Genomic DNA, 25078 nt, shown 5'->3' on the forward strand with positions numbered 1-25078 from the left:
TTTTGGCTCCATAATGGCTGTCAAAATAATCCCTGGATCAATGTTCTGAAAATTGCTACCTGAATTACAAGACCTGGATCAACAACCCCGCTGGATATTTAATGTCTATATACTGCAATATCATAGCGCTCTAGAAAGGCATTCAGTCTTCTCTCTAATTCCCCTATCGATTTTGCCATCATCAAGTTTTTAGGCAGAGAGTTCCACAGTCTCACTCCTCTTACAGTAAATAATCTCCTTCCTCTAAACGTAGAGAATGCCCTTTTGAAACTGAAACATATTTATTACAGATGAGCTAGCACTAAAATGCTTGGGTGCTCGTTGCTCGAGTTGAGCTTTTCGTAATGCTCGAGAGCTCATTTCAAGTAATGAACCCCATTGAAGTTAATGGGAGACTCGAGCATTTTTCAAGGTGACCCATGCTCCACATAGGGGAGGTTGTGTGAATCACATGAAAACATCAGAAAGTGATGGAAACACCACAGAAACGGATAGGGAACAGCAGGGGCTGCATGCATGGATGTACTTGAGGCTCCCAGGTCGCACTATTAAGCCAAATTGTGGGCAAGAGCCTGGTGGTCACCCTCCTAACAATTTACTTGGGACAGACCATAATCAGCAAGGCACACGCCCTGGCACCTGTTAGCTAAGCACCACACTAGGTGCAACCAAGGCCAATCACCACCTGCGGGTGACACTTCTGCCTCTTCTCCTGTGTTACATGCTGGCATTGCTGTCCAATCCCCCCCAGGATGCAGGCATGAGCCTGTGTCCACAGTATACTCAATTATTTTCCCAGTGCAGCGTTCAGCCTCATGCCACAGGGTTGCTTGCTATCCACACCACCCTCATGTCTATTTATAAATGCGTGTTGGTTAAGGAGGAACAGAAGACACACACTGCAGAGGGTTGGCAGGGCCTGGCAGTGACCCTCTTTGAAATTGTGGGCGATAGCCCACAACGCTGATGAGAATTGCTGATAAATTAACGTACGATCATAATTCCAATCCCATGCCACCTCCATCACAAAATTTCATGAGCCACAAACGTGGGCATAAAGGGGACTCAGAGCTAGTACTTCTACACATCTCCACAATTCAACAACCCGTGAACCCATGAAAGTCTCATTAAATCAGTTACGCTTCCTTTGATTGCTCCAATTGAGTATCTCAGATAACTGTGGTAAAACGAGAGATAATACATGGGGACCAGCGCTGATCCCCAGGGATGCGTGCATTTATCAGACTAAAAACAAACTGGCTGTTTACCACTCAGGGTATTTTACGTCCACTTAAATCCAAAAATATACAGTGGAGAGTAAGTTCTGTCTTGCTATACAGTGCTGATCAGAATTCCAATGCCCATGCCACCTCCATCACAAAATTGTCAGGAGCCACAAACGTGGCCATAAAGTGGACTCAGATGCTAGTACTTCTAACCATCTGCACAATTCAACAACGTATTCTAAAACAAAAGATTTCTTTCAAGCAGAAGGTGTTACAAAAGTTGCCACCACAGGTCTACAGTGAAATGGTCAATGTCTCATGAAATCAGTTACGCTTCCTTTGCTCCCTACAAGGACAGCATAAACCATGAAGAAATTCGAGTGGCCAAACCTGGCACAGTTGCACCCCACCCAGGACCTCGGCCTCTGCCTACACCCTCATTTGGGTGCCCATGTCCAAGTCCTCGTCCTTGACCCTTACCGCTAGTCTTCATCATGTTGTATAATGCACTGCGTCAAAATACTACGCAAACTGCGAGGTATTTTGCTTACACTTTAAGCCAAAAATAGGCAGTGTAATATGTGTACAGTCTTGTTATATGGTGTGGATTAACAGGACACACACTTGGGCCTATTATGCAACTGATTTCAGCCAAAAACAACTAAAAAAAAAGAAAAATTAGAGTTTTGTTAGTTCCTATATAGTCTGTGTGCACCAGCAGCAGTATACTGTATAGAACCGGTAACAGTATGCAGTATACACCTGGGATGCTTGTGAATGCTTTGTGCTCATTACTGGTCTGAGGCAGCCAAACTGATGATGCACAAAAGTGGAGTTGTAGTGCTAAAAAGGACTGTTGGGTTCTTTGAAGATGGATCCCTGCCTAAACGCTCCTTCTAGCCTACACTAACGCTCTCCCTCATTCACAGCAGCTCTGTCCCTTAGCAAATCCAGCCTTCGTGTGGATCAGGTGACCTGAGTTTTTCTGATCCTAGGTCACCTGATCCAGCCAGCCAATCACTGCTATAGAGGTCCACAGGGTTGGCACGTCATAGCAGGAGGTGCCAAAGCCTTCCTTGCTCATTGGCTAAAAAAGCTAGTAAACATGTGGGGAGGAGAGGGAGAAATTTTCTCGAACACCGCGTGATGCTCGCTTGAGTAACGAGTACTTTCGAGTATGCTAATGCTCAAATGAGCATCAAGCTTGGACGAGCATGCTCACACATCTCTACTTATGGTAAATCTGTCCTTGCACTGTAAATGTTAAGGGAAACCCGGCTGTTCAACAATTAAGGTGGCGCCAAACGATGTCATTTGGAAACATGAGTGGTATTTTCTTTTTTTAAAATCAATACATTTTTATTGTATCGAGAAGTACACAATCTGATTATCCAGCAATTACATATTAGTGATACGGAAGCATCAAAATATAAATGCAGCATTTAATTGCATGACAAAAGGGTATCAGCATGATACATTTTGTAACTTAAAGAGTAATAGAGAGAAAAGCGGAGCAATTGGATATAGTAGGGGAGAGAGGCGTAAACAGGAGGAAAAAAAAAATGGAGGAACACATTCCATGTGGTGCCTGTCTTCCTTTTGTAAAGCCGACTTGATCTGAGTGTATAATATTTGGTAAGATTTTGAGACATCTTTGAGCTATAATTTTTGAGTAGAGTTTCGTGTGGCAATTTAAGAGAGAAATGGGTCGGAAGTTGGCCGGAGAGAACAGATCTTTACCCGGCTTGGGAATATTAACTATCGTAGCTTCAAGCATTTCTGTTGGTAGGTTGCCTTGTGCTATACTCTGGATAAATGCTAAAGTCATGTGGGGGGTCAAGATCTCAGCAAAATATTTATAGTATTCATTAGAAAATCCATCTGGGCCTGGGGATTTTTAAGTTTTTAGTAGTTTAATTGTTTCAAAAATTTCTTTATGTGATATAGGTTTGTTCAAAAAGCTACTCTGGGCCTCTGAGATAGATGGGAGATTAACTTCAGACAGAAAGTCTAGTATTTCTTTTTGTGTCGGCTGAAGGGTAGAGGCATCTTTTTTTCAGGTTATATAGTGTTTCATAAAAGTAACAAAAGCAGTCAGCTATGTGTTTTGGTTGGAATATTTTTTTCCAGGAGTACTTGGGCATAAGATGTAGGAAACTTTAGCTTTTATAGTTTTCTTTTTTTGTTATTCTTTCCATCAGTCGAGATGGTCTGTTATATGATACATAGTAGTTTGTCCGCAAAAATTTCATGGATTTATCAAAATTTAAAAAAAATAAATGCTGCACAATTTTTGTCTTAGCATGAAGAGTCAATCATGCTGTGTTTCAGAGGGCGAGGACTGGAGAGTTTTTTCTGTGTTTGTAATTTGTAGGAGCACCTCAGAAATTCGTGCCTGTTTTTCTTTTTTCTGTTTGGCACTCATCTTGATGAGGACCCCCCTAATAAAGGCCTTATGTGCGTTCCAAATCGTAAGAGGCAAAACCTCCGGAGTGGAATTAATGGCTAAAAATTCTGACAAAGCCTCAGAAATACCTTTAAGATGTTGCGGGATCCCCATCAAGAAGAGATTATTCTTCCAAGTCCTGACCCCTCCCGCATAGTGTCCCCACGAAAAGGTAGCTGAAATTGCTGCATGGTTGGACCAGGTGGCGGTACCTATCTGCCCATCTGTAACAAAAGGCAGGGACCATCTATCCACCAAAATTAGGTCTATTCGTGAGAAGGTTTTATGTCGAGGGGAATAAAAGGTATATTCTGTAGCTGAGGCGTTTAGGCATCTAAACACATCATAAAACGCTTCTTTCTGAAGCCAGGGTTGAGGGAAGGGGTTCGCTTAGGAAGATGGCAAGAAGAGTTCATAATTCTGTCTGGAATGAGATTATTATCTACACAAATTATTACTCTGCCTCTTTCATGTCTCCGCAATTTCTTAATAATTTTGTTCAGGAATCGTATCTGCATAGAATTAGTCGCATAGACATTTAGTTAAATAAAAGGGATAGAATTTAATTTTCTCAAGAGAAGTAGATATCTTCCTTTAGGGTCTTGTTCTAAAACGGAAATTGCTGTAGCAACAGTATCCTTAAATGCAATCAAAACACCTGCCTTCTTTTCAGGTGCACAGGCTAAATATATGTTGGGGGATTTGCTATGAGTCATTTTTGGACATGCGGAGGCATCAAAATGAGTTTCCTGGATACAAATAATATCATCTTTACTGGTGAGGGCTTCTCTCCATACTGCAGAACGTTTAAATGGTGAATTCAGCCCATTTGCGTTTATAGAGCAAAGCTTAACAGCCGTGCTTAATATACAAACTGCAAAAGAATAATGTGAAATTAGTCGAATGTCTCATATTAACAAAAGAAACAAACATTTCTATAAGTAGAAACTGAGATACTTTCAAAAGAATCATAGATAGGATAAACGGAACAGATCAGATCAACAAGTCCGTAAAAATATAAATTGGGCTTGTACGTGGGAGTAGGCAAAGTTCACATGAAAGAGAACTGAATATCAGAGGGTCCTTCTTGGACACTGTGATTAGATTTCAGTGACCTAGATCAACAGATAGAAGTTTTTTTTCTTGGGCTCTAAGTCGCCTAGACAGAACTGCTGGAGTGGACTCAATCAGGTGGATATCCCAGGTAGACAGTAAGATGGTCGCTTCGTACGGTTTGGAAAAGAGCTTATGAATTATGAGCTTAGGGGGAAAACCCCATTTATAGGGAATCTTTTCCTGCCTATGGACATTAGTAATGGAAGAGAATTTTCTTCTCGCCTGCAGTGTGGCTTGAGATAAGTCTATGTAGAGACACACATCGCTGTAAGGCGCTGGTAGTGGGTCTGTTTTCCAGACCGCCTGCACGACAGCCTTTTTAATATAAAAATAGGGTATCCGCGCAATAAGGTCTCTTGGTGTTTTTTCTGGTATAAACTTAGGTTTCGTAAGTCTGTGAGCTCTATCAATAGTTAGCTCGGTTGCGGACACCCTTGGCAGGATAGCTTTTATCAGTTGCTGTAGGTATTTAGTGATCTCCGTTGGTGAGATCGACTCTGGAATCCCTCTGAATTTAACATTGTTGCGGCGATTTCTATCCTCAATGTCAGCTAATTTAATATTTAATTTATCCACCTCATCAGATAAAGCATAGCGAGAATCAATAAGATCATTGTGTGAGTATGTTAATTCACCCATTTTGCTTTCAGTATGAGTAATCCTCGCATCGAATTCTTCTAGATTAGATTTCAATGTAGATGTCAGAGAATCAAAATTAGCTTGTAGAGAGTGAGTTTTTAAAGCTACCACTATTTCTTTCATAAAAGTCTCTGTGATGGTTTTTCAGAGGTGGGCATGTCAGATATGATATCCTCCATGTTGGGTGATAGAGGGTCTTCTATTTGCTCCTGCATGAGCTTCTGCCTTTGTTTAAGTGGGCTGGCAGAGGGAGAGACATGAGATTGTCTCTGAGGCAGGGGAGCCAGCGCCATTTTGGATGCATGCTGTATTCCCTTATGAGGGTTCTTTCCTCTGGTGGCCATTATGTTTTCCTCTGTACAAAAAGAGGATTCAGCAGAGGGAGCTTGGGCAGGGTTTTCCCTGAGATTGTGCCCTTTGAACCAGCTCTTGGGTTGGTGGTAAAGGTGCAGAGAACTAACTAAAGTCCTCCGTCGCAGCGGGCAGGGAGACCAGGGCCTCAGGAACAGCGCTGCGCGTGCTACCTCGGGCAGTGAAAAAGTCCTCCAGGCATCCCAGTAGAACGTTAGAGGACTTGCGGTGTCGCATCAGCTGATGGAGGAGGCTTCCGGGATCCCAGCGTTGGAGGTAAGGTGCCTCTGAAAGTGCTTTGGGTAGCTTTATAGCAGGCAGCCTCTCGGAGCTACAGAATCAAGCAGCCATTCCACTGCACAGTTGGGCCATGCCACACCCCTCACAAATGAGTGGTATTTTCTGATGTTTCTAAGAAAATGCTTTGACTGAGTCGTATCTCTGAATGTGTAGGTCAAAAGTTCTTCTGGAAGGGGTTCCACTTGGCAGAGTTCTACTTTTCCATTTTTGCAGCAAATGGCAGGAGACTCCAATTTGAACTTTTTAGCTTGACAGTAACTACAAATCATTTCCAATTTTCCAATGAGGCCCATTACCTGCAGTTGGGTCTCATGCTGTTGTACTGCCTCTGAAGCTCTACATGCAGTAGCTGTATCTTCTATTTCTTGCAGTCTGGTCTCATGCTGTTGTTCTGTGTCTAAAGCTCTAGATGCAGTAGCTGTATCTTCTATTTACTGCAGTCGGGTCTCATGCTGTTGTTCTGTCTCTGAAGCTCTACATGCAGTAGCTGTATCTCTCATTTCCTGCAGTCGAGTCTCATGCTGTTGTTCTGTCTCTGAAGCTCTAGATGCAGTAGCTGTATCTCTCATTACCTGCAGTCGGGTCTCATGCTGTTGTTCTGTCTCTGAAGCTCTACATGCAGTAGCTCTTTCGTGCAGCGTTGCAAGTCCTCTATTTCTCTCCTTAGGAGTTTCTTGTCTACGTTGTTTCTTTATTTTTTTAGCCCTTGATTGCACTTGGCCAATCGCCTTACATTTCCTTGAAGGCATGTTTACTCTATTAAGAAGAATAAACTGAAAACCTGAAATACGTTTAAAATTGAAATTATGAATCAACTGGAATCCCAAAGATGAGGAGGAAGAGGTCATCTGTGTAATATCTTAGTGCATGAGGAGGAGGTCGTTAGTGTAATATATTGGTATATGAGGAGGAGGTCGTTAGTGTAATATATTGGTATATGAGGAGGAGGTCGTTAGTGTAATATATTGGTATATGAGGATGAGGTTGTCTGTGTAATATTAGTATTTGAGGAGGAGGAAGTTGTCTGTGTAGGATATTATTATCTGAGGAGCAGGAGGTCTGTGTAATATATTAGTATATAAGGGGGAGGTCTTCTGTGCAATATATTGGTATATGAGGATGAGGTCGTCTCTGTAATCTTAGTATTTGAGGAGGAGGAAGTTGTCTGTGTTAGATATTATTGTCTGAGGAGCAGGAGGTCTGTGTAATACTGGTGTAATTAAAAATCCCAAACTCACTGACTTCAACTGTAATTTTCTTGTTTGCAATTTCTTATACTGCAGAGGTAAAATGAAAGCTGCGCTCTGATTGGTTGCTATGGGCAACACAGATTTCCTTTTGGACAGCTTTCATAGGAGTGAGTGCTGGGCTCATTTGTGTGTGGTACATGGAGACTCAGTGCTGGTGGGAAGCTGTGCTGAGGTAAAATGAAAGCTGTGCTGCGATTGGTTGCTATTTCTTATACTGCTAAAGTAAAATGAAAGCTGCGCTGTGATTGTTTGTGATTTCTTAAACTGCTGAGGTAAAATGAAAGCTTTGCTGTGATTGGTTGCTATGGGCAAGACAGATTTCCTTTTGGACAGCTTTCATAAGAGTGGGTACTGGGCTCATTTCTGTGTGGTACAAAGTTGCTCACTGCTGGTGGGAAGCTGTGTGGTAGTTGGAGCAGAGGAGGAGGTTGCCTGTGTAATATAAAACCGTGGAATAAAAACCATCTGCTTAAATGCAATACTGGGAGTGAGGTTACGTCATCAGGATTCCTGAGAGAGAAGGCTGTGGGGGAGACAGGTGGTGTGGAACCACTGCTCCCAACATGCCCATTCAATGCTGTGCCTCCGTAAGGAGAAGGAGAGTCCATCTGGTGCACTTCCCCATTCTTTGCATCAGTGGCTCTGCTCAACTTCTGCCCAATGAATGGCCTGTGCGCTCTGGTCTGGGCAACAGTAGTGTTCCCAGGCTGTCCCTGTCCCTCCACAGCATTGACGGGTGCTGCAGGGTCCCCTCCAGGGCACTGGATAGTGCCACCGCCACTCTGCATCGATGATAGCGCAGTCGCTGATTGATCCTCCCAAGAGGGTTTGGTGCATGCTCCTCCGGTGCCATGACAGGAGGTCACCAGGCAGAACATACAGCTGCCATGCTGCCTAGGAAACCATTCAATGGAGTTTCTGCTAGGGATGATGTAATCCACTTCCTTTGTTGCCCTTTGCCATACCTCAGGGGTAAGTATACTGTGTGTCTTGGCTGCAAGTGGTGATATGAGTGTCCTGAGCTCTGGTTCTTGCTGCCTCACGACGCCATGCCAAAGCTACCCCCCCCCCCACCCCCACCCCTCCCGCTTTCTCTCTTGACCCCTTCCCGTTCCAGGGCGTAAGTTTACATCCTGGCAACGGGGTGCTTCCCGCAACTGGGCATAAACTGATGTCCTATGTTTACAGTGTCGCCGCGGTGACAATCGCGGCGAAACAGTGGTGACATCTGCTAACATTGTTAGCAGACAATCACTACATGTGGGCAAGGACCAATCACAGCAGTCCCGCTCCTGCGATCGCTGTGATTGGTCAGTGAAAAACTTACTGACCAATCACAGGTCGGCAGAAGAGAGCCCGCTGTTTATAGTATAGTCTCTCTCTGCAATCGCCTCACAGTGCTTCCCGCGGTTGTGGAGAGAGATAGGGCTGTGTAAAAAGAAGAATATAAAAGTGATTTGTAGTGTAGTGTTGTGAGGTGTGATCAGTAGTGTAGAGAGGTGTGCTTTCTAGTGTGATTTGTAGTGTAGCTGGGATTTGTAGTGCAGTGTGTCATCTGTAGTGTGATCAGTAATGTAGTGTAGCTGGGATTTGTAGTGCAGTGTGTCATCTGTAGTGTGATCAGTAATGTAGTATAGCTGTGATCTGTAGTGTGCATGATTAGTAGTGTAGGTGGGATCTGTAGTGTGCATGATCAGCAGTGTAGCTGGGATTTGTAGTGCAGTGTGTGATCTGCAGTGTAGCTGGGATTTGTAGTGCAGTGTGTCATCTGTAGTGTGATCAGTAATGTAGTGTAGCTGGGATCTGTAGTGTGTATGATCAGTAGTGTAGCTGGGATCTGTAGTGTGCGTGATCAGTAGTGTAGCTGGGATCAGTAGTGTACCTGGGATCTGTTGTGTGCGTGATTTGTAGTGTAGCTGGGATCTGTAGTGCAGTGGGATCAGTATCGTAGTGTAGCGTGTAGTTAGTGTAGCGTCAGTGTATCCGTCAAAAAAAAAAAAGTTATTTTTGTATTTGCATTTCATAGTCCCCCTTCCTGTCATTAGTCAGTGTAGTGTGTAGTTAGTCAGTGTAGTGTGTAGTTAGTCAGCATAGTGTGTAGTTAGTCAGCGTAGTGTGTAGTTAGTCAGTGTAGTGTGTAGTTAGTCAGCATAGTGTGTAGTTAGTCAGCGTAGTGTGTAGTTAGTCAGTGTAGTGTGTAGTTAGTCAGCATAGTGTGTAGTTAGTCAGCGTAGTGTGTAGTTAGTCAGCGTAGTGTGTAGTTAGTCAGCGTAGTGTCAGTGTATTTGTCAGTGTTAAAAAAAGAAAGAAAATAAAAAAGTTCCCTGGTCACCCCATCCCAGTGAACCCGCAGTGTCCTGTACAATAATTTTTTTTCTGAAGTGCTTATTACACTTTTATAATGGCCCACAGGAGATTTACTGCTGAGGAGGCGTACGCACTTATTGCCTTCAAGTCAGATTCAGCTAGTGGGGATGATGCCACTTTTCTGGCATTCTCCTCCTCATCTTCATCCTCATCAAGTGAATCTGAACTCCCTGTACCCCCAAGAAGGCGTCCAAGGACTGCCACTACTGTGGAACCCAATACACCTGATGTTAGTTGGGGTACCCCTGAAAATTTTTGACCCCAGACTTTTTTGGCAACCCAGGGATTTAATTTGATTTTTAAGGGCTCAGAGCGAGGGACTTTTTTATGTTTTTTTTCTCAGATGACTTTATTGCCCACATAATCACCCAAATAAATTTATATGCCCAGTATTTTATACAACAAAATCCCACCTCCAGCTACGCAAGACCCGATAAGTGGACCCCTGTGAATGCATTAGACATAAAAAAAATGTTGGGGTCTTGTGTTAACTATGGGTCTAGTAAAAAAGCGGACCATCAGGGCGTGCTGGAATACTGATATTTTGTATCATACTCCTATTTTCCGCATGGCGATGTCAAGGACACGTTTTGAGTTGAACCAAAAATGTTTACACTATAACGATAATGCAGAGTGCCCCCCAAGTGATCATCCCAATTGTGATCGCTTGTATAAAATCAGGCCAGTAAAGGAACATTTTAATTCCAAATTTACCCAGGCATACACCCCAGAAAAAAATATTGCAGTAGATGAGTCCCTGGTGCACTTCAAGGGGAGGCTTAAATTCCGCCAGTACCTGCCCAGTAAGCAGGTGAAATTGTACAAGCTGTGTGAAAGTACATCGGGCTACACCCACAAGTTTCGCATTTATGAGGGGAAGGACACCAAAATTGAGTCCCTAGAATGCCATCCCGTGCTGGGAATAACAGGAAAAATTGTGTGGAAACTGGTGCACCCACTGTTAGACCAGGGTTACCATCTGTACCTGGATAACTTTTATACTAGTGTCCCCTTGTTTCAGAGCCTCGCTTCCAGAGGAACAGTGGCATGTGGCACCATCCGAAAAAAACAGAGAAGCCCCCCTAAGACGTTGCTTGGGCAACTGCTCAGAAGGGGTGAGAGCCAGGCCCAATGCAGTGACAATATATTGTGTATCAAATATAAGGACAAGAGGGAAGTCCTTATATTGACCACATTACACGGCCACAGCAGTACCCCATGCCCAGTACGAGGTACCAGTACAGAAACCCCCAAGCCAGACTGTGTCCATGACTATAATAAGTACATGGGTGGTGTGGACCTATCAGACCAGGTACTGGAGCCGTATAATGCCATGCGTAAAACACAGGTGTGGTACAAAAAACTGTCTGTGCACCTCGTACAGATGGCACTGTACAATGTCTATGTGCTGTATCAGGGTGCAGGCCAGAGGGGTACCTTCCTCGAATTTCAGGTGGAAGTTATCAAGGCCCTAATATTTGGGGACCAGGAGGTGGGAGAGCAGCCCAGTACTTCTGGAAGTGAGGCCACAAGGATTGTACCAGGCAGGGGCGTACCTAAGGGCTCAGGGGCCCGGGTGCAAAAGTTCAGCTCGGGGCCCCCCCTTGGGCCTCCACCCCACACTCCCCCGTACCCATACCTAGATCGTGCTGCATACATGATCTCCCCCTTGGCGTAATTTTTCCAAACAGGACACATTTCCTGCACATGAACATTTGTTTGTAGCCCCGCAGGCCACTCTCACAAACACTGCTTTTTACTGCTATTAGCGTGGTGTCCCGAGCGCCGTACTAACCGCGGTACAACACTCCCAGAGATTTCAATGAGCTTACTTAAACCTGCGCTCGAACATGGTGTTTCTAACGCTGTGATTTTCAAGAGCTGTCTGTTCTATTTTTGCGTTGTCTTGGTTTTTAACACACCTCATCACAACGATTGGGGGGGAGCATTAAAAAGCGCTGTCAGACGCTGTAACCTGTGTTCAAAAACGTTGCTCGAAATCCTGGTAAAAATGCCACAATTTCAAGCTACGTGTTCTGAACACGTGTCTATCTATCTATATACTATCTATCTATCTCATATCTATCTATCTATCTCATATCTATCTATCTATATACTATCTATCTATCTATCTATCTATCTCATATCTATCTATATACTATTTATCTATTCCATATCTATCTAGATACTATCTATCCCATATCTATCTAGATACTATCTATCCCATATCTATCTTTATACTATCTATCCCATATCTATCTATATACTATCTATCCCATATCTATATACTATCTATCTATCGCATATCCATCTATATACTATCTATCTATCCCATATCTATTTATATGCTATATATCTATCCCATATCTATCTATATACTATTTATCTGCTATCTGTATACTATCTATCTATCTATCTATTCATCCATCTATCTATACACTATCTATCTATCTATCTATCTATCTATCTATCTATCTATCTATCTATATACTATCTATCCCATATCTATCTATATACTATCTATCTCATATGAGATAGATGGTATATAGATAGCAGATAGATAGTATATAGATAGATGGATGAAAAGATAGATAGTATATAGACAGATATGGGATAGATAGATAGTATATAGATAGATATGGGATAGATAGATAGTATATAGATAGATATGGGATAGATAGATAGTATACAGATAGCAGATAGATAGTATATAGATAGCAGATAGTATATAGATAGATGGATGAATAGATAGTATATAGATAGATATGGGATAGATAGATAGATAGATAGATAGATAGATAGATAGATAGATAGATAGATAGATATGGGATAGATAAATAGTATATAGATAGAAATGGGATAGATAGTAGATAGATAGATAGCAGATAGATAGTATATAGATAGCAGATAGATAGTATATAGATAGATAGTATATCGATAGATAGATAGTATATCGATAGATATATAGATAGTATATAGATAGATAGTAAATATAGATAGATAGCAGATACATACATAGTATATAGATAGATAGATAGTATATAGATAGCAGATAGATAGATAGTATATAGATAGATAGCAGATAGATAGATAGTATATAGATAGATATGGGATAGATAGATAGATATGACATAGATAGATATGACATAGGTAGATAGATAGATAGATAGATAGATAGATAGATAGATAGATAGATAGATAGATAGATAGATAGATATGACATAGATAGATAGATAGATATGACATAGGTAGATAGATATAGATAGATAGATATGATAGAGATAGATAGATAGATAGATAGATAGATAGATAGATAGATAGATAGATAGATAGATATGGGATAGATAGATCGATATGGGATAGATAGATATGGGATAGATAGATATGGGATAGATAGATATGGGATAGATAGATAGATATGGGATAGATAGATATGGGATAGATAGATAGATAGATAGATATGGGATAGATGGATATGGGATAGATAGATAGATAGATATGAGATAGATAGATATGGATAGATAGATAGATAGATAGATAGATAGATAGATAGATAGATAGATAGATAGATAGATAGATATGAGATAGATAGATATGGGATAGATAGATAGATATGGGATAGATAGATATGACATAGGTAGATAGATAGATAGATAGATAGATAGATAGATATGGGATAGATAGATAGATAGATAGATAGATAGATAGATAGATAGATAGATAGATAGATAGATAGATAGGAGATAGGATAGGATATAGAAAGATAGATACAAGTATATAGATAGTATATAGATAAAGGAGGGAGACAGACAGACACACACACACACATATGCACTTACCCCAGGGCCCGGTCCACTTCTCCTTAATGTGACAGCAGCAGCAGCAAGCCAGCAACTCAGAAGCTTCCCGTTCAGCAGGAAGCAGGAGGCAGCACATGACCACTGTGCTCTGCCGCCCCATGTGACTTCTTCCCTCCTCCCCTGCCGTCCCATGTGACTTCCTCCATCCTCCCCTGCTGGCCCATGTGAGTACCTCCCTCCTCCTCCCTGCTCTGCCGAGCCTTCCTCTCACGCTGGCCGTTCCGGCTGCCGCATGATGAGAATTTTGCTGCAGTCAGAACGGCCAGCGATTAATGCCCTAAATGTGCATGTTGGTATTGCAGAGGGCCGCCTCGGGGCCCCCTGAGCGCACGGGCCGGGTCGCCATGGCGACCCCAGCACCCCCTGACGCTACGCCTATGGTACCAGGGCAGCATTTTCCAAGTGAAATTTCCTCCACTGGAAAGAAGGAAAGGACCCAAAAAAGTGCAGAGTCTGCTACAAACAAGGAATAAGGAAAGACACCATGTATCATTGTGAAATGTGCCCCACACAACCCGGCCTGTGCATAAAAAATTGTTTTAAGACATACCGCACATCCCTGAAATTGTAATTTTATTATTGCTTTGACGTTTTACCCCGATGTACTTCGCACAGCTTGTACATAAACCCACATGCCAAGTCCTTCCCTTCTGAGCCCTGCCATGTGCCCAAACAGTTCATGTTCACATATGGGGCATTTCTGCACACAGGAGCAATTGGGTAACGATATGGGTACTTTATCTCCTTCTGCCCCTGGTAAAAAATATAAATCTGGGCCTAAAGCTAAAAATTACTAGAAAAATTTGAATTTTTCGTATTCAACTCAAATTGTTAAAAAAATTCCTCAAATTTTTGAACCTGTGGGTTCAAAACGCTCACTACACCCCTTAAAAAAATTCCCTGAGGGGTCTAGTTTCCAAACTAGCTGCAAACACTACATGGGGTCCGAAAATTATTCCAGCAAAATCTGCATTCAAAAAGCCAAATAGCGCTCCTTCCCTTCTGAGCCCTGCCATGTGCCCGAACAGCAGTTTACGCCCACATATGGGGCATTTCCGTGCTGGAGAGCAATTGGGTAACAATATGGGGTACTTTTTCTCCTTCTGTCCCTGGTAAAAAATAAAAATCTGGGCCTAAACCTAAATATTCCTGGAAAAATTGGAATTTTTCGTTTTCAACTCACAATGTAAAACAAATTCCTCAAACTCCCGTGGATTCAAAATGTTAACTACACCCCTTGATACATTCCCTGAGGGGTCTAGTTTCCAAACTACATGGGGTCTGTAAATTATTCCAGCAAAATCTGCATTAAAAAAAAAAACAAATAGTGCTCCTTCCCTTCTGAGCCCTGCCATGTGCCCGAACAACAGTTTACATCCACATATGGGGCATTTCTAAAAAACTGCAGAATCCTGGTAATACTTTCTGAGTTTTGTTTCTCTGCTAATTCCTGCTGTTTTATAGAAAAAAATGGTTTTAAATTAAAAATCTGTATAAAAATGGAATTTTTCTAATTTCTATTGTACATTTGTTTAATTCCTGTAAAACATCTAAAGGGTTAATAAACTTCCTAAGGGCGCATTCAGACGACCGTATATTGGCCGGGTATTCACGCCGGCCGATATACGGCGTCTCTCTCTGCAGGGGGAGAAGGCTGGAAGAGTCGGGGGCAGTGCTTTGAGCTCCCACCCCCTCTCTGCCTCCTCTCCACCCCCCTGCACAATTTTCAATGAGGAGAGGTGGGACGGGGGCAGAGCTAATTTCCGACACTTAGCCCTGCCCCGCCCCCTCTCATTGCAAATAGTGCAGACAGGGTGGAGAGGAGGCAGAGAGGGGTAGGTAGCTCAGAGCACTGCTCCCGGCTCTTGCAGCCTGCTCTCCCTGCAGAGAAAGATGCCATATATCGGCTGGTGTGAATACCCGGCCGATATACGGTCGTCTGAATGCACCCTCAATGCCATTTTGAACTCTTTGAAGGGTGTAGTTTTTAAAAAGGGGGGATTTATGGGGGGTTTCTAATATACAGGTTCTTAAAATCCACGTCTAAACTGATTTGACCCTTAAAAATTCAGATTTTTAAATTTGCTAGTAAATTTGAAAAATTACGGCTAAATTTATATACTTTGCGGAGTGATAAAAAAATAAAGTAACGCTCAAAATAGTATTGCAGTAGAAAGTAGGCCTATGGGAAATGTTAATTATTAACTATTTTCTGGTGTTTGACTATCTGTCTTACAAAAAGTTTGAAAATTGTGAATTTTTCCAAATTTTCTGTAAATTTGGATTTTTGTCCTAGTAAAGACAAAATTTATTGATGCAATTTTTACACGAACATAAAGTACAATATGTCACGAAAAAACAATCTCAGAATCACATCGATAAGTAAAAGCATTCAAAAGTTATCACATAAAGTCATAGATGTCAGATTTGAAAATAAGGCATTGTCCTTAACCCCTTAATGACATGGCCTATTTTGGGCTTAAGGACGCAATGATTTTTGGCGGATTTTCTTCTCCATTTATCAACAGTCATAACTTTTTTATTTTTCCATCAACGCGGCCGTATAAGGGCTTGTTTTTGCGTGGCGACCTGTTGTTTTTATCGGTGCCACTTTTGGATACATTGACAATATTCTAATACTTTTATTTTTTTTTTAATGATAGCAGGGAGAGAAAACGCATCAATTCTGCCATAGATTTTTTTTTTTACAGCGTTAATTATGCAGCATCATTACAACGATACCAAAATTCTTACATTTTTTTAGGTTTTTCCACTTTTCTGCAATAAAAACCCTTTTTTGGAAATCCTTTTTTTTTCTAAATCGCTGCATTCAAAGTCCTGTAACTTTTTTATTTTTCTATGTACGGAGCTCTGTAAGGGCTTATTATTTGCGAGACAAGCTGTAGTTTTTATAGGTACCATGTTGGGCTTTTTTGATCATTTTTATTGCGTTTTTAGGGAGGCAAAATGCTGAAAATTAGTATTTTGCCTCAGTTTTTAGCGTTTTTTTACCCTTTTTTCCGTGCACATTCAAAAGCACGTGCAGCTTATTGTACGCGTCGTTACGGACGCGACAATACCAAATATGTGGTGTTTTAATTTATTTTAACCTTTGTTTATGCTAATATGAGAAAAAGCATAAAAAAGGGTTTTTTTAAACTTTTTTTTTACATTGTTTTTAAATTCATTTTTTAATCTTTTTTTTACACAACTTGTGTCCCCCTGGGGAACTTTGACCACAGTACTGCCCATCGCTGTTATAAGGCATGGCAGGGATATTGCCCTGCCATGCCTTATCGCTTATACAGCGATAGGCATTGGCAATACAGGACACCAGTTGCCATGGCGACAGGCCGGGCTCTCGCGATAACATAACTCGCGTAAACTTACGCCCAGGAGCCGGAAGGGGTTAAACCCAAAATAGGCCATGTCTTCAGGGGTTAACTACACAGCATTCATTGAGCTTTATGAATCCTGTAAAGGAGAAGGCAGAAGTGGTCAAGAACTGCTTATCCCCCGTGTCCTGTGGCTAACAACTGGGGACCCGAACTGCTCCTGCTTGATTATAGAAGCTAGAACTTTAATCCTGCGTTGTGTTTTATTACTAGCCAGGATTAAAGCCCAGAACCAAGCGCCATAAATTTACTGTGCTTGGTTCTTAAGGGGTTAAAGGGACTTTAGACTGAGCCTTGAATTTTATGGGGAAGTTGCTAGAAATAAGAGGGGAGTAATGAGTCTGTGAGAGGGAGCAGCCTGTCATCTATAAGAGATAAACTATCACTTGTGTATTATAGGGTTAAAATCATGGGAAACCAAAAGTGACTTATAGAAGTTCCTCCCCTTTTTTTTGCACACAGACTTTGCTTTTCCCTGGAGATCTGGTATTTCTACACCCTGCGCTCAGGTAAGATCTGTATCTCTTATAAGCTGATTATATAAAGTATCACTTGTTTTATGGTGAACAGCTGTACAAGGGGGTCACAAACTTCCTGGAAGATCCAATCTTCAGACAAGTTCAGAGCGTTATTATTAGCCGTTCAAGTCAGTGCAAGAAACATTATAAACTGCAGCGAGTCATAAACCTCAACCACATAGGGGATTTATCAACCCCTCCAGAGGCGAAGCTAAAGGCTCAGGGGCTCGGGCCGCCCCTCCCCTGTACCCATACCTAAACTGCGCAGCATACAGCTACAAGACAAATACATGATCGACCCCTTTGTAAAAAGCTTTCCAAACATGACTTATTTCCTGGACTAGATCAAAATTTGTTTGCAGCCCCTTAGGCCAGGCTCACAGGAGCGTATGATTACCGCATATTACATGAGTGTTGTGCGTGCATTTCATATGCAGTGATTTGCTGGCAGTCAAGTGCATTGCTAAACGCAGTTCCTTGTGGTGTATTACTCATGAGAGAGCCTCTTGTTCTCTACTGATGCATAATCAATGCGTATAGACAACATGTATATTGTGAAACCATGGTGCAGGAAATATAAACAAATAAAATCCCAGGTGGACAACACATGACAGCGTGCGTGAGGAAAAACTGCATGCGGTCTTCAAAAACCACAAACACATTTAAGAAACTGCATGCACTATTAAAAACCGCATGTGGATTTGAAGAATACATGTGTTTTTTATAAAACCCCATGCAGGTTATTGATGCATTTTTTAATTGTGTGTAAAGTGTGCAATCTTATACAGGAAATGCCCAGGTTATACCAGCACGGTCCATATCACTATATACATGGTTGATGTCACTATATACAGGGAGAAATATATACATCTCCCATATATAGTAATATTGACCATGTTGGTGTAAGGCAGGTTTCACATCTGTGTTTGACCCTCCGGCCAGAGGTTCGATCGCAAATGCGGCACAAAATATTGGAAGAAAAAGTGCTGCAATGCTTCTACTTCCGTCCAAAAATCGGGCAACTGGGCAGAAAGTAGACAGACCCCATTATAGTCAATGGGGTCCGTCTGATGCTGTTTCATTCCGTCCAGGGACAGAGCGTTCGGCCACGGGGATTCTTTTTTCCTGCTCCCTGAATGGAGCAGAAAAGTGGAATCCTTAATTCTCTGTATATAGTGATATGGAGTATGCTGGTATAACCTAGGTATCTCCTGTATATAGTAATATATGTACAGCTGCTATATGTTACACATCTCCTTTATATAGTGATATACCAGCATGGTCTATATCACTACATAAAGGGTGTATAGCCTATACCAGTAGCACATATATAAATATATACAGGAGATATTCAGGTTACAGCAGCATACTCTATAGCAGTGGTTCCCAAACGTATTCAGCCATGTAGTTCTTTTTAAAGCAAAAGTTTCTCATGGAGCCCCAAGGTGTGGTCAGGGGAGGGGTTAGAGGTGTAGCCTATTACGTCATATAATTTTTATTTATTTGTTATAAAAATGACAGGGTTATTTTAAAAAAAAGCAGGGAGGAACGCTGGAGCGCCGGATGGGCTATTGATAGACATTTAAAGTAAAAATTTAAATGTTAAGTATTAAATCCAGCACCACATGTCAATATCTGGACAGGTTTTGTGAAGATTTTTTTCACAGCGTGTGGATGAGATTTGCAAAATCTCATCCACTTTGCTGCTACGGGAATTCTGCAGGAAATCTGCCCCGTGTATTAATAGGGACTTCCTATATTGGCCCAAGTAGTAATAGTGCCCCCTATATCTGACCCAGTAGTAATATAGTCCCATATATTGGCCCCAGTAGCAATAGTGACCGCTATATTGGCTCCAGTAGTATTAGTGACCCCTATTGTGGCCCCAGTAGTAATAGTTTCCCCCACAGTGGAACAGTAGTAATAGTGACCCCTATATTGGTTTCAGTAGTATTAGTGACCCCTATTGTGGCCCCAGTAGTAATAGTGACCCCTACAGTGGCTGCAGTTGTAACAGCATTCCCTATATTGCCCCGATAGTAATAGTGACCCCTATATTTGCCCTAGTAGAAATAGTGACCTCTATTGTGGCCCAGTACTAATAGTGACCCCTAATTTGACCCCAGTAGTAACAGTGACTCTTATTGTGGCCCCAGTAGTATTAGTGGTTCCTGTATTGACCCCAGTAGTAACAGTCACTACTATTGCGGCCCCAGTAGTACCATAATAGGTTCCCCCATTGCGGCCCCAGTAGTGATAGCAGATTATAATATGGGCGATTGGGACAGCCATGGGCCCCCTTGGGGGTCTAAGGCCCAGGCGGTTGCTCCAATCAACTCTATTATAATCCGCCATTGGTGCTGACTCTTGGCCCCAGTAGCAATAGTGACCCTCTATATTAGCCCCAGTAGTAATAGCATTCCTTATATTGCGCCCAGCAGTAATAGTTATCCCCTATATTGGCCCAGTAGTAATAGCACACCCTATATTGGCCACAGTAGTAATAGTGACCCCTATATTGGCCCCAGTAGTAATAGTGATCCTTATATTTGCCTCAGTAGAAATAGTGATCTCCATTGTGGCCCAGTAGCAATAGTGACTCCTATTTGGACCCCAGTAGTACTAGCGGATTAAAATAGGTGTGATTCAGATTGACGTGGACCTCTTGGAATCTCGGGCCCAGGGGGATTGCCTCAATTACAATCCACCATTGGTCCTGACTCTTGGCCCCAGTAGTAGCATCCCCTATATTGGCCCAGGTAGTAATAGTGACCCCGATATTTGCCCTAGTAGTAATACTGACCGCCATTTTGACCCCAGTAGCAACAGTGACCCCTGTTGCAGCCCCAGTAGTAATAATGACCCCTATATTGACCTCAGTAGTAAACATTACACCCTATTGCGGCCCCATTACTAATAGGCTCCCCCATTGCGGCCCCAGTAGTGATAGCGGATTACAATAGGAGTGATTGAGATGACCGTGGGCCCCTTTGGAATCCTCGGGCTCTGGGCAGTTGCCCCAATAATGCACCATTGGTCCTTACTCTTGGCCCTAGTAGTAATAGTGTCCTCTATATTGGCTCCAGGAGTAATAGCCACCCCTATATTGTCCCCCAATAGTAATAGCGTCCCCTATATTGCTCCCAGTAGTAATAGTGACCCACCATATTCGCCCCAGTAGTAATATAGTCCCCTGTATCGGCCCCAGTAGAAATAGTGTTCCCTATACTGGTGGCCCCAGCAGTAATATCCAGATATATTCATATAGCCATATATTGGCCCCATTAGTAATATTGTCCTCTATATTGGCCTTAGTAGTAACAGAGTCTCTTATATTGGCCCCAGTAGTAATACTGACCCACTATAGTGCCCCCAGTAATAATTCCATCCCTACTATGGCCCCAGCAGTAATATTGACCCCTATTGTGGCCCCAGTAGTAATGGTGACCCCCACAGTGGCCCCTGTAGTATTAGTGCCTCCTGCAGTGGCTCTTATAGTAATAGCGTCCCCTATATTGGCCCTAGCAGTAATAGTGACGCATACAGTGGCCCTTATAGTAATAATGTCCTCTGTATTGGCACCAGTAGTAATAGTGACCCCCTACAGTAGCGCCAGTAGTAATAGCGCACCCTTTTTTTGCCCAGTAGTAAAAGTGTCCTCTATTGCGACTCAGTAGTAATAGTGACCTCTATTTTGAACCCAGTAGTAACAGTAACCCCAATTGCAGCCCCAGTAGTAATAGGCTGCTCTATTTCAGCCCCAATAATGATAGCAGATTACAATAGGGGAGATTAGGATGGCCATGGGCCCCCTTGGAATCTTGGGCCCAGAGGCAGTTGCTCCCATTGCCCTTTTTAGAATCCACCATCATTTCTAACTCCCATCTTTACTCAGTTCTGTAGTGGTGTCCTTAGGAAATCAGCATACAGGACTTGCATTTGCATAGGAAAACAAATCACATGCTGATTTCCTCGATCGGCAGAGGATTTCCTCAGGACCCACTACAGGGGTGAGTAGATCCGGGACCAATGGTGAATTATAATAGGGGCCATTGGGGCGACCGCCCCAAGCCCAAGACTCCAAGGTGACCCACGTCTGTTCCAATCTCCCCTATTGTAATCTGCTATTACTACTGGGGTAATTTTCACTTTCATTGCACCGCCGGATGGAACAATCACGTGGCCGGCAGTGCAGTGACTAGGGCCTGGTCGCAATTGTGACCCCTGTGACCCCTAGTGGTACGCCAATGAACCCATCTGTATTAGTTTTGTGGTGAAAAAGTCACAAATTTGGGTTCTTCTTACCATAAAATTTTTTCCCATAAATGCCAGCAGTAGATTTCTTTTTCTGGTGCAGAGACAGCCCAAAGATGCATCAAATGTATTAACCCCTTAGTGACGAAGCCTGTTTGCGCCTTAGTGACGGAGCCAAATTTTGGAAATCTGACGTGTGTCACTTAACATATCATAACTCCGTGACGGTTTTGCATATCCAAGTTATTCTGTCATTGTTTTTTTGCCACATGTTGTACTTCATTTAGTTTGTAAAAATAGAACAATATAATTTGTGTATATTTATTAAAAACGCCAATATTTGGAAAATTTTGAAAAAGTTGTCATTTTTTCACATTTTCAACTGTAATATCTCAAATATGTTCAAACATACTGTACAAATTTTTGCTCAGATATATATTTCCATCTGTTCACTTTATTCTGGACGCATGTTTGAAAAACTTTCGTGTTTTTTTTAACCATTTAGGAGATGTACAAATTTAACATTAATTATCAACATTTTGAGGAACACTTTATTTTCCGGCACCAAGTCTCAAAGGCTCATGGGTGTCAGAATTATAGATAACCCCACAAATGACCCCATTTTAAAAACTACACCCCTTAGTGTATTCACTGAGGGGGATCAGGAGTGTTTTGACCCCTCAGTTTCTTTTCAGGAATTAATGCAATTTAGAGTAGAAAAAATAAAATGTCATATTTTTGCAAATATGTAATTTTAAACAGAGGATTTTTTTCTATAGTGCACATAAAAATGAGGATTTACACCTCAAAATGCTTCTCCCGTTTGTCCTGTGTTCAGAAACAAACCCATTGTGGCCCTAATCTTCTGTCTGTATGTACAACGGGGCCAAAACTAAAAGGAGCAGCCAGTGGCTTTCAGATCAGACATTTTGCTTGAAGGCGTTTTAGGCCCCATTGTTAACTTGTAGACCCCTTGAGCAGCCAAAACGCGGAGGACCCCCACAAATGACCTCATTTTGGAAACTAGACCTCTTAGCGCATTAATCTAGGGGTGTACTGCGTATTGTGACCCAACAGGTTTTGAATAAATCAAAGCAAAGCAGAAGTAAAAAATTACGATTTTTGTTTCTTTTATCAATTATGTAATTTTAACAACAGTTTTTTTTGGACAGCAGACATATGAATGGAGGCTTTCACCTAAAAATGGATACTCCCGTTTGTCCCGTGTTCAGAAACATACCCATTGTGGCCCTAATCTTCTGTCCGTATGCACAACGGGGCCCTAACCGAAAGGAGCAGCGGGTGGTTTTCAGACATTTTGCTTGAATGTGTTTCAGGCCCCATAGCACACTGGTAGACGCCTTGAGCGGCCAAAACGATAGAGAACCCCCACAAATGACCCCATAATAAAAACTAGACCCCTTAACGCATTAATCTAGCGGTGTACTGCGTATTTTGACTCCACCGTTTTTAAATGAATCGAAGCAAAGCAGAAGAAAAAAATTACAATTTTTGCTTTTTTGGTAATTATGTCATTTAAAATAAAATAGTTTTTTTTGTACAGCATACATAGGAATAAAAACTTTCACCCCAAGATATATACCACCATTTGTCCCGTGTTCAGAAACATACCCATTGTGGCCTTAATCTTCTGTCTGGATGCACAACGGGGCCCAAACTGAACGGAGCGCCAAACTTTAACTGAATTTTAACTTTTACCTGATCGCCATTATCCATTGGATAATGGCGATCACGTGACCGAAGACGCTCACCGCGGCCCCTCGTGATATCTCCAAGCTCTTGGCTACCTTTAGTAGCCAGGAGCAAGGAGATTTTAAATTTCCTCTTGCCCTCCCCAGCTTTTGCGCTTGCCTCCGCCATTTTGGTGAAGGGCGCATGCGCCAAAACTGGGAAAAGGTCTGCGGATAAGGATCCCATCAGGGGACATCGCCGGTGGCCTTATTTAAATAATTTCACCTCCCTTCACGGATCTGAGGTGAAAATTTAGCTTTTTTTTTACTTTTACGTGATCGCCGTTATCCATTGGATATCGGCGATCACGTGACTGGGAAAAGCGTATCATGGCACCCCATGAAATCTCCAGGCTCTTGGCTACATTTAGTAGCCAGGTGCGGGGAGATTTTAAATTACCCCGCCAATCTGTGGCTTTTGCGCCTGCATCCGCGATTTTGGCGGTGGACGCGTGCGCAGAAGCCGGGCAAGGTCCGCAAATAAATATGGGGGCTTTAGGTACCTAATTTCATCTCCCCTCATGGATATGATCCATGAGTGGAGATGAAATTGCGTATGGCGTAATGCGTATGGCGCGCATGCACAGACGCCGGCGGCAGGGCCGGGAAGGAGCCAGAGAATGCTGGACGGTGCGGAGGACAGGGGGTGAGTACTCTCAGCTCCCCTTACGGATTCGATCTGTAAGGGGAGCTGAAACTTTATTTGTTTTTAACTTTCTATTGACTTTAACGCGATCGCCGGTATCCGGTGGATACCGGCGATCGCGTGACCAGGAGTGGGGTCCCGCGGCCCGGGATGACAGCTCCATGCTGTCGGCTACCTCCGGTAACCGGCAGCATGGAGCTATCACATCCTGAGCCTGCAGGGCTTTCATTCCTTGAGGATGCATATTTCTACGTCCTCCAGGAATTAAGCTCAGCAGGCCAGGACGTAGAATCCCGATGGGGCCGTCACTAATGGGTTAATAGATCTGCGTCTTTTATTAAACTCCAGTGTATTTTAGTTAAAGGGATTCTGTGATGTCCTGTGCGCCCCACAAACTAAAGTAATGGGCTCATAGCAGATGCGGTGCTGAGTATGGGGATACCTTTCTTATACTTGCCTTTCTCGCCATTTTCATTCTGTCTGCCTGCAGAGTCGTGGCTCCATGTATTCACAGACGTCTTAGACGGGCGTGCATGTTAAGGGCATATTGTTGACAGAATGCCACAGGCTGCTGCAGCCAATCACAAACCTCAGCGGTTGACTATAGGTGCTGCACTGGAGCTGCAGGGATTTGATACAGGTGAATATAGGCTCATTTATTATTTTTTACCACGGAGAGCTAAAATACCCAATCTATCTTGGAAAACATCTTAAAAGAAAATTCTGGACAATTTTTCTCTTTTCACCTGTAAATGTAATAATGTTTTTGTGTTGCAGGGTCGCACCATCTTCTTGGGTTCAGGAATGAGTCTTAGAGCTGCCAGAGATGGTAAGGACGCCTCTTCTTCCTTTCCCTCCCATCACTAAATACAGTAACTGTTCCCTCCACATACGGAGAATTCACACATTCTAATGTCCTGATAAGGAGGAGACTTTTACACGGGCCGATAAATCGTTCA

General features: G+C 42.5%; 1 protein-coding gene across 4 annotated transcripts in view; it reads left to right on the top strand.

The window, feature by feature from the left end:
- LOC136632018 (NACHT, LRR and PYD domains-containing protein 3-like) overlaps positions 1–25078 on the top strand; it is a 1080175-nt gene that overhangs the window by 943767 nt on the left and 111330 nt on the right. Inside the window, exons 1-2 of one of the 4 annotated variants that reach the window (XM_066606554.1) lie at positions 17417–17459; positions 24897–24948. The exons of 2 other annotated variants lie outside the window; for them this stretch is intronic. In XM_066606554.1, coding sequence (XP_066462651.1) covers positions 24924–24948 — 25 coding nt within the window. In that variant the 5' untranslated portion in view covers positions 17417–17459; positions 24897–24923. Of the gene's footprint in view, positions 1–17416; positions 17460–24737; positions 24760–24896; positions 24949–25078 lie in introns of those variants that run through there. One more of the 4 variants, XM_066606555.1, reaches the window with a different exon arrangement.

Source organism: Eleutherodactylus coqui, chromosome 6, assembly GCF_035609145.1.
Source record: "Eleutherodactylus coqui strain aEleCoq1 chromosome 6, aEleCoq1.hap1, whole genome shotgun sequence".
Classification (NCBI taxonomy): Eukaryota; Metazoa; Chordata; class Amphibia; order Anura; family Eleutherodactylidae; genus Eleutherodactylus; species Eleutherodactylus coqui.